This window comes from Hydractinia symbiolongicarpus, chromosome 10, assembly GCF_029227915.1.
Source record: "Hydractinia symbiolongicarpus strain clone_291-10 chromosome 10, HSymV2.1, whole genome shotgun sequence".
In the NCBI taxonomy this organism is placed as follows: Eukaryota; Metazoa; Cnidaria; class Hydrozoa; order Anthoathecata; family Hydractiniidae; genus Hydractinia; species Hydractinia symbiolongicarpus.
In genome coordinates this window covers 12,702,754-12,713,220 of record NC_079884.1, presented here as the reverse complement: position 1 = coordinate 12,713,220, position 10,467 = coordinate 12,702,754, and the positions used below count along the sequence as shown (strand labels likewise).

At 34.0% G+C, this 10,467-nt stretch overlaps 1 protein-coding gene across 1 annotated transcript; it reads right to left on the bottom strand.

Annotated features, from left to right (window-relative positions):
• Positions 1 to 5,439: 5,439 nt before the first annotated feature.
• Positions 5,440 to 6,341, bottom strand: LOC130612873 (uncharacterized). Its single transcript, XM_057434212.1, has 2 exons — positions 6,200 to 6,341; positions 5,440 to 6,152 (listed from the first exon to the last, which is right to left on the bottom strand). The coding sequence occupies exons 1-2, from the start codon at positions 6,339 to 6,341 to the stop codon at positions 5,440 to 5,442; spliced, it is 855 nt and encodes a 284-aa protein (XP_057290195.1).
• Between the last annotated feature and the right edge of the window lie 4,126 nt (positions 6,342 to 10,467).

Genomic DNA, 10,467 nt, shown 5'->3' with positions numbered 1-10,467 from the left:
TTTGCTCTTGTCTCTGCATGATTCACATGTAGGCGGTGAAGAAATAGTGTAAGAGTGGTCTGATATTGTCAGTGAAAAAAATCCTGATGCGTCAGAAATATTTGAGCAAGAAGGTTCCTCTTCTTGGGCTTCATTGCTGGAAACATCTTCTTAAACAAGAGATGACTTTTCCAGAGAATGTCGAAATAGTTCTCTCCTAGGTTTTTTAGTAACAGGAGTGTCGTACCTCAATTCCAGTGTTGGGTCTGGATACTTTTGGTAAGGTGTACCATCAACAAAATGAACAGAGCATACCCTGTCACTTTGTTTTGGTACCCAATCACTTTTATCTGGGTTGATTCTTCTCATAGCTTTTATCCAACGCTGCCTCTGTTCGTTATTTCTAAGGACGCTTGGAAAGCAATCCAAACTAAACGGTCGCTGACATGAACATTCTTCATGTTTAACTTCGTGAATTTCACATCGTTCCTTCTTCCATTTTCGCAACTTCTTAGTGCTATTAAAACAGCCAATAACAGCACAGTTTACACTTAGCATGATAAATAATTCTTGAAATAAAAGATTTTGTGTAGATATAGATAAATGTAAGCGTGTTGTTTATACTTCGTTTTCATCAAGTTTAACTAAGAAGAACACAAGGAAGATTTTATCAGGCACCCCTTCTTAGAACCCAGTTCCCTTCCCTAGAGCTGAATAATAATGGCCCACGTAATGTTAAATAGGTGTATTTTGTCTTTGTTAATTTAGAGAAAGCTTTTAATAGAGTGCACATAAAGTTTATTATGGGCTGAGAAAATTAGGTGTGGATAAGTGGCTAGTTAAGATGGTACAGTCTATGTCCAGCAATGCTAGAAGTCGTGTCAGGATTAACGATTCACATAGTGGAGTCGATGGAAGAATTAGATGAAGTAAGTAACTAAGTAAGTAAGTAAGTAAACATTTATTTACCTAAGAAATGACAATTTACATTACTAAAAGAATAATTAGCAATTAGGAAGGAGACTTTCTCGATAGCCAAGGCTAAACAAAGGAGAAAGCCACCAAGAAAAATGTGAAATATTTTCATATGTCAGTAAATACTGTAAGTTTACAAAGATTAAAATGAAAAAGCATTATTGATTATAATTAGTATAAATGAAAATTCAGTACCAGTAAGAAAGAAATAGAAGAGAAAGGATTAAGAGCAGCCCTTAAAATTAGAATTTTTTTCACGTTGGCAATAAAACTGTCGACGTTCCCGATAGCCAAGGCTAAACAAAGGAGAAAGCCACCAAGAAGAATGTGAAATATTTTCATATGTCAGTAAATACTGTAAGTTTACAAAGATTAAAATGAAAAAGCATTATTGATTATAATTAGTATAAATGAAAATTCAGTACCAGTAAGAAAGAAATAGAAGAGAAAGGATTAAGAGCAGCCCTTAAAATTAGAATTTTTTTCACGTTGGCAATAAAACTGTCGACGTGAGATACATTTCAACTGATTTGCGTTGGCAATATTTTTTTGTAGTGAAATTTTTTCCAGCTGGCATTAACTTTCGTCATTCACTGTTTATTTTATTATCATTGATCTCCTAAAACGATGAAAAATGGGAATGGAGCACAAGTCTTATTGACATACCTTCCTACCTTTGTTAGATTAATAGTTCACTGCCAACTTGCTTTTTATGTTTCGAGATGAACTCATCAGGTTGTATCATTAGGTCGTATATCGCAGAAGTCACCAGTGACATGCTTCGAAAATGCTTGTTACCGGCACAGTTTACCATGAAGCAAAACTGTACAGGAGACTCAATTGCTAAAGTCTTCGCAGAACAACTCTCCTAACAAAACGGAGGGCAGGGCTGACTTATTGTCTGCTGTGTTGTGTGGGATAAAGAACTTCTGGACTTCTTTTCAATACGATATACAATTTTTGCAATTATTATTACAAAATGAATGGTACCACAGTATTTCAGTAGCCTGAGTGATTTTAGTTAGTGATAATGGCTTAACTTACTACAAAATCGAATGTAATTATTTTGTAGTTGCAATAAGTAGGAGTAGCTCAAACAAAATCAAAATTATTATTTTTTAAAAATTTCACAACAAAATTACGTCGGCAATTTTTTTGCTGACGCAACTACGGTTTCTTCGTATTTTACGTCGGTAGTGCCGAATGCCGACGCTAATTTTAAGGGCTGTAAGAGTGATTGTAGCACAAAAGTCATGATTAGTAGCATTGACCTTATAGTTGGAAATTGGCTATGTGGCGTTTGCAGGAAAAGTGTTAGTAGTAACTTAATTTTTTGTCACACTTTTAAGCATTGGGCACAGAAGAAGTGCAGTGGTAGTAGAGGAAGGTTAAGAGCTGACATTTGGTTTGTATGCAACCATTGCAAAGGTGAGATTATAGACAATGTATTTCCAGCTTTCCTAATGTATAGCAGTGGCTCATTAGAGATAGTTGAAAAATTCTGTTACTTAGGTGATATGTTGGTTAGTGAAGGGGGTGTTGGAAGAAGTGTTACTTGCAGGATAGGTTATGCTTAAAAAAAGTTTAGAGACTTGCTTCCTTTGTTGACCAGCAGAGTCTTGTCAATTAAGGTAAAAGTCAGGTTGTATAAGGCATGTGTAAGTGTTATGTTGCACTGCAGATATAAGATAAGATAAGATAATTTTATTAATCAAAAATAACTGTCAGTTCAAATAATTAAAAAAATTGGTAAAATGAAGAGAAAAACAAAGGAACTATTTTTGAAGGGAGACCTTACCTAATAGCAGAAGCTAAGACGAGGATAATGCCACCCTTGGACAAGTACAATAGACGGCACAGGACACACAAAACGGAAAAAACATATATAATCACCAAATAAATGAACCGTCTGAGAACAAAAGGAAAATTTGTTACAAATTAATAATAGGCAATAAAATACTTCTTTAGATAACCTTAAGGACCAAAGTAGTCTATGATAATAATTTTTTTAGACATTGATGTCAATATCTTATTCCAGGATTTAATGGTGTTAAATCTAATATAATTTTTACCAAAACAAATGGTATTGACAGTAGGAAGATTGATCAAGCCAGTCTTTTCTGCACAAGTGCTCTGGGCATGGTTGAAGTCAACCGCAAAAGTATTCTGGATAGTAGCAGGCATTTTGTCATGAAAGAGCTTATACAAAAACAGAATGTTCTGACACTGGACATTATCATTGAATTTGAGGATTTTTAGATTGCCATAGATGATACTAGATGATGCTCTTCGAGATTTAAAAGTCATTAAGTCTGATAGTAAATTTTTGTAAAACAGCAATATGATTAACATCAAGACTGTTTGGTTGACCCCAAATTTGATTACAATATTGCAGATGGGAATGAAAAATGACATAGTAGAACGTGACAGTAGAGCGCAGGCTGTAATTGGGTCTGCCTAGCTCAAAATAAGCATTAAATACTCTAGGACTCCCCCGATATTTGTGAGACTAGCCATGTAAAATATGCACATCTATGCATATCTATCTATCTCAGAAAGGCTGAAACACATGCCTTTTGTAATCTATCTGCTTCCAAGATGGAGGCACCTAATAATTATGAATCTTGATAAATTTCTTCAAAACCAGGAAAAAGGGTCATACTTTGGTTATCAAGTCAGGTGAGGCAAATAATAAACCACCAAATCATTGCAATGCAAATATTAAGTCATTAAACTAGCTCCAAGTACTCAATGAAACAGTTTTATACATTGTGTTGTATTAATTCATTTTCAAATACTGTATCGTCATTGTCATAGCCGATTATGTCAAATAAGCATGCATCATTTATAATTGTAGACATTATATTCAAGCCATATAGAAAATCATCCAAGGTTGTAAAAAAATCATTCAAGGTTGCGAAAATTATTAAGGATGCGAAAACTAATCAAGGTTGTGAATCTGTAGCTATATATTCTGGCCTAAAATATGAAAAAAATTTCCTTGAATATGAATTATAATTCTTGAATATAAATGATTCTCCTTTAATATGTTTTTTTTTTTACTTTCTGGATATTGCTACATGTGATTAATCATTGGAGCTAGCTAGCTGGCTAGCTAGCTATAGGTAGCTAGCTAAACTATATAGATAGATATAACCAAAACGCATCTAGAAATAAATGAATGTTAGCTACACAAGATAAAACAAATACAACCTATAGCAGTCAGATGAATTATCAAAAGACTTATTTTCTAATTTCTTAGCAACGTTTTTTTCGGACAGCCACACAGTTTGTTCCCCACGTTGTTGCTGTTGGTCGATGCAGAAAAACATAGAGAAAAATTAGGTTTAATATTATTTTAGTTTATGTGAATAAATTAAATTAATTAATAAAATTAATTAAATCCAGACTAAATTTAATTCTCTTTTATTGTACATAATTGTATGTAAGCCTCCCTAAAGTATTTTAGCAAGTTTTTTATATAACATTTTTCAGAGTGTTTTTTCCATTTTATATCTGATGATCGCATGTAGCGTGAAAATGTCAGTTGTATACTGCTTTTAATTTTGAACAAACCAGTCGTTAGCCGTGGAAAATCCACGGGTTCGCCCGTCCTTTTTATACCGCATTGCGTGCTTCTCGTATTGCGCAGCTAAGCTACATTTTTTTTATTTTTAATTTTACAACAATAACTATGAGGTGTTCAAGATAGCAAACCAAATTAAGAAGACTAATCAAGATTTTGTAAGTGAGAGTGTACATGTTACAATGAAGATGCTTTGGCTAGCACAAAGGAAAAGAAAAAACTAGCTTGTAAGAGTCATTATCAGAGGTTGCTTACCACTGAGTTTGATTGGGATGAATTTGCCTTATGATGATGTTGTAGAAGGGTCTGCTATGCAATTCAAGACAGAATGGTTAGTGGAGGGTATAGGAAAATGAAGTTTGACAAGGCTTCAGAAGTATCGAGTGTTGTTGCAGAGATGGTAAAAGCGTCTGGATATACTGGAGTTGAGTTTATTACAAGTTTTGCAAATCAGATTATAAAGGATGGTGTTATCCCGAGTGACTGGCAGATAAGCGTAATAGTGAATTGTTTCAAGTCCAAGGGTGATGCATTAGAAAGAGGTAACTAAAAAAGGGTTAAAGTTTGTTGATAAATTAATAGCTTTTATTAAAATACAAATACAGCTTGTACAAGCACCGCTAACGAGTGGCTTCCTAACAGAAAGCAAGTAGCTCCAACTAAAATTAAAGACTTGAATTTTAGCAGAGATAACTTTTCGGACAGAGGAAAGAGAAAGCGCCCTTTAGTATCGAAACCTAAAAAGAACTTTGATCCTCTTCAACATTGTGGCGAGAAATTACTTTTTCTTAACAAAATAGCAGACAAATTAAAAGAAATTATTCCTTAAAGTATTTTATTTACTGCTGTACCAAAACCAGAAATTGACTTTGTTAGAGAGTGTTTAAGTTTTTCTGAACTCAACCATCAGACATATACAGTATAAGTGACATACTTGCAATGTCAAAAACAAAAACTGAATTTGTAATCTGACTTTTTACACGTGCACCTGGTGGAACAACTAATTTGCAAAAACGTAACATTAATTCTTCTCTGATTTGAAATCCACGATCTGCCATAACTTCATCATCACTTTCTAACAAATCATAAAATCCAGAGTTATTTGTAATAAAATTAACGGACGCGCGCCCACCATAACAATCAGATAAAAAAGTTATATATCCAGAATGGCTTATACCAACAAGAAATTTTAAAGTGTTGTGATGCTTATAGTCTGACCAAGTAGATGCTTGATTTGTTAAGGATTTTGGTCTGTCAATGAACACCTCAGCACAATCAATTATAATCCGACATTTGGAATAACCTGCTTTGGCAAATGTTTTTGGCAAGTTATCACGAATGGCTTCTCTTGGAAGCCAGACAACAAGTGCATCACTTAAAACTCTACTTATAATTCTAATCCAAGTTACGAATACTGTGGAACATGTTGATGGTGATATTCCAAAACGATCTGCAAGGTCCTCTGTCAGTAAGCCCAAACGAAGTTTCATCAAAACTAACAAGAACTCATCACGCTGTGTTAACTTTTTCACATGTTTAGTTTTACGCTTTATTTTAGTACTTAAACATGCTCGTTTTGACCCCCTCCAATAATTCACTTCTGTAAGTAAGGCTTTAATAGCAATAACAGAGTGGTAAATAACATGATAGAAGATAAACCAGTGTAGTAATTCATTTTGGAATCACTTTTATTGATTCTCCAAGTCATTGGTGTATTTTTAACAATCACAAAGGCTTTGCCTCTATACTTCTTTACTTGTACAGTTAAGGAGTTCACTTTACTGACCAAAGATTTGATCATTTTGCTCTTGTCTCTGCATGATTCACATGTAGGCGGTGAAGAAATAGTGTAAGAGTGGTCTGATATTGTCAGTGAAAAAAATCCTGATGCGTCAGAAATATTTGAGCAAGAAGGTTCCTCTTCTTGGGCTTCATTGCTGGAAACATCTTCTTAAACAAGAGATGACTTTTCCAGAGAATGTCGAAATAGTTCTCTCCTAGGTTTTTTAGTAACAGGAGTGTCGTACCTCAATTCCAGTGTTGGGTCTGGATACTTTTGGTAAGGTGTACCATCAACAAAATGAACAGAGCATACCCTGTCACTTTGTTTTGGTACCCAATCACTTTTATCTGGGTTGATTCTTCTCATAGCTTTTATCCAACGCTGCCTCTGTTCGTTATTTCTAAGGACGCTTGGAAAGCAATCCAAACTAAACGGTCGCTGACATGAACATTCTTCATGTTTAACTTCGTGAATTTCACATCGTTCCTTCTTCCATTTTCGCAACTTCTTAGTGCTATTAAAACAGCCAATAACAGCACAGTTTACACTTAGCATGATAAATAATTCTTGAAATAAAAGATTTTGTGTAGATATAGATAAATGTAAGCGTGTTGTTTATACTTCGTTTTCATCAAGTTTAACTAAGAAGAACACAAGGAAGATTTTATCAGGCACCCCTTCTTAGAACCCAGTTCCCTTCCCTAGAGCTGAATAATAATGGCCCACGTAATGTTAAATAGGTGTATTTTGTCTTTGTTAATTTAGAGAAAGCTTTTAATAGAGTGCACATAAAGTTTATTATGGGCTGAGAAAATTAGGTGTGGATAAGTGGCTAGTTAAGATGGTACAGTCTATGTCCAGCAATGCTAGAAGTCGTGTCAGGATTAACGATTCACATAGTGGAGTCGATGGAAGAATTAGATGAAGTAAGTAACTAAGTAAGTAAGTAAGTAAACATTTATTTACCTAAGAAATGACAATTTACATTACTAAAAGAATAATTAGCAATTAGGAAGGAGACTTTCTCGATAGCCAAGGCTAAACAAAGGAGAAAGCCACCAAGAAAAATGTGAAATATTTTCATATGTCAGTAAATACTGTAAGTTTACAAAGATTAAAATGAAAAAGCATTATTGATTATAATTAGTATAAATGAAAATTCAGTACCAGTAAGAAAGAAATAGAAGAGAAAGGATTAAGAGCAGCCCTTAAAATTAGAATTTTTTTCACGTTGGCAATAAAACTGTCGACGTTCCCGATAGCCAAGGCTAAACAAAGGAGAAAGCCACCAAGAAGAATGTGAAATATTTTCATATGTCAGTAAATACTGTAAGTTTACAAAGATTAAAATGAAAAAGCATTATTGATTATAATTAGTATAAATGAAAATTCAGTACCAGTAAGAAAGAAATAGAAGAGAAAGGATTAAGAGCAGCCCTTAAAATTAGAATTTTTTTCACGTTGGCAATAAAACTGTCGACGTGAGATACATTTCAACTGATTTGCGTTGGCAATATTTTTTTGTAGTGAAATTTTTTCCAGCTGGCATTAACTTTCGTCATTCACTGTTTATTTTATTATCATTGATCTCCTAAAACGATGAAAAATGGGAATGGAGCACAAGTCTTATTGACATACCTTCCTACCTTTGTTAGATTAATAGTTCACTGCCAACTTGCTTTTTATGTTTCGAGATGAACTCATCAGGTTGTATCATTAGGTCGTATATCGCAGAAGTCACCAGTGACATGCTTCGAAAATGCTTGTTACCGGCACAGTTTACCATGAAGCAAAACTGTACAGGAGACTCAATTGCTAAAGTCTTCGCAGAACAACTCTCCTAACAAAACGGAGGGCAGGGCTGACTTATTGTCTGCTGTGTTGTGTGGGATAAAGAACTTCTGGACTTCTTTTCAATACGATATACAATTTTTGCAATTATTATTACAAAATGAATGGTACCACAGTATTTCAGTAGCCTGAGTGATTTTAGTTAGTGATAATGGCTTAACTTACTACAAAATCGAATGTAATTATTTTGTAGTTGCAATAAGTAGGAGTAGCTCAAACAAAATCAAAATTATTATTTTTTAAAAATTTCACAACAAAATTACGTCGGCAATTTTTTTGCTGACGCAACTACGGTTTCTTCGTATTTTACGTCGGTAGTGCCGAATGCCGACGCTAATTTTAAGGGCTGTAAGAGTGATTGTAGCACAAAAGTCATGATTAGTAGCATTGACCTTATAGTTGGAAATTGGCTATGTGGCGTTTGCAGGAAAAGTGTTAGTAGTAACTTAATTTTTTGTCACACTTTTAAGCATTGGGCACAGAAGAAGGGCAGTGGTAGTAGAGGAAGGTTAAGAGCTGACATTTGGTTTGTATGCAACCATTGCAAAGGTGAGATTATAGACAATGTATTTCCAGCTTTCCTAATGTATAGCAGTGGCTCATTAGAGATAGTTGAAAAATTCTGTTACTTAGGTGATATGTTGGTTAGTGAAGGGGGTGTTGGAAGAAGTGTTACTTGCAGGATAGGTTATGCTTAAAAAAAGTTTAGAGACTTGCTTCCTTTGTTGACCAGCAGAGTCTTGTCAATTAAGGTAAAAGTCAGGTTGTATAAGGCATGTGTAAGTGTTATGTTGCACTGCAGATATAAGATAAGATAAGATAATTTTATTAATCAAAAATAACTGTCAGTTCAAATAATTAAAAAAATTGGTAAAATGAAGAGAAAAACAAAGGAACTATTTTTGAAGGGAGACCTTACCTAATAGCAGAAGCTAAGACGAGGATAATGCCACCCTTGGACAAGTACAATAGACGGCACAGGACACACAAAACGGAAAAAACATATATAATCACCAAATAAATGAACCGTCTGAGAACAAAAGGAAAATTTGTTACAAATTAATAATAGGCAATAAAATACTTCTTCAGATAACCTTAAGGACCAAAGTAGTCTATGATAATAATTTTTTTAGACATTGATGTCAATATCTTATTCCAGGATTTAATGGTGTTAAATCTAATATAATTTTTACCAAAACAAATGGTATTGACAGTAGGAAGATTGATCAAGCCAGTCTTTTCTGCACAAGTGCTCTGGGCATGGTTGAAGTCAACCGCAAAAGTATTCTGGATAGTAGCAGGCATTTTGTCATGAAAGAGCTTATACAAAAACAGAATGTTCTGACACTGGACATTATCATTGAATTTGAGGATTTTTAGATTGCCATAGATGATACTAGATGATGCTCTTCGAGATTTAAAAGTCATTAAGTCTGATAGTAAATTTTTGTAAAACAGCAATATGATTAACATCAAGACTGTTTGGTTGACCCCAAATTTGATTACAATATTGCAGATGGGAATGAAAAATGACATAGTAGAACGTGACAGTAGAGCGCAGGCTGTAATTGGGTCTGCCTAGCTCAAAATAAGCATTAAATACTCTAGGACTCCCCCGATATTTGTGAGACTAGCCATGTAAAATATGCACATCTATGCATATCTATCTATCTCAGAAAGGCTGAAACACATGCCTTTTGTAATCTATCTGCTTCCAAGATGGAGGCACCTAATAATTATGAATCTTGATAAATTTCTTCAAAACCAGGAAAAAGGGTCATACTTTGGTTATCAAGTCAGGTGAGGCAAATAATAAACCACCAAATCATTGCAATGCAAATATTAAGTCATTAAACTAGCTCCAAGTACTCAATGAAACAGTTTTATACATTGTGTTGTATTAATTCATTTTCAAATACTGTATCGTCATTGTCATAGCCGATTATGTCAAATAAGCATGCATCATTTATAATTGTAGACATTATATTCAAGCCATATAGAAAATCATCCAAGGTTGTAAAAAAATCATTCAAGGTTGCGAAAATTATTAAGGATGCGAAAACTAATCAAGGTTGTGAATCTGTAGCTATATATTCTGGCCTAAAATATGAAAAAAATTTCCTTGAATATGAATTATAATTCTTGAATATAAATGATTCTCCTTTAATATGTTTTTTTTTTTACTTTCTGGATATTGCTACATGTGATTAATCATTGGAGCTAGCTAGCTGGCTAGCTAGCTATAGGTAGCTAGCTAAACTATATAGATAGATATAACCAAAACGCATCTAGA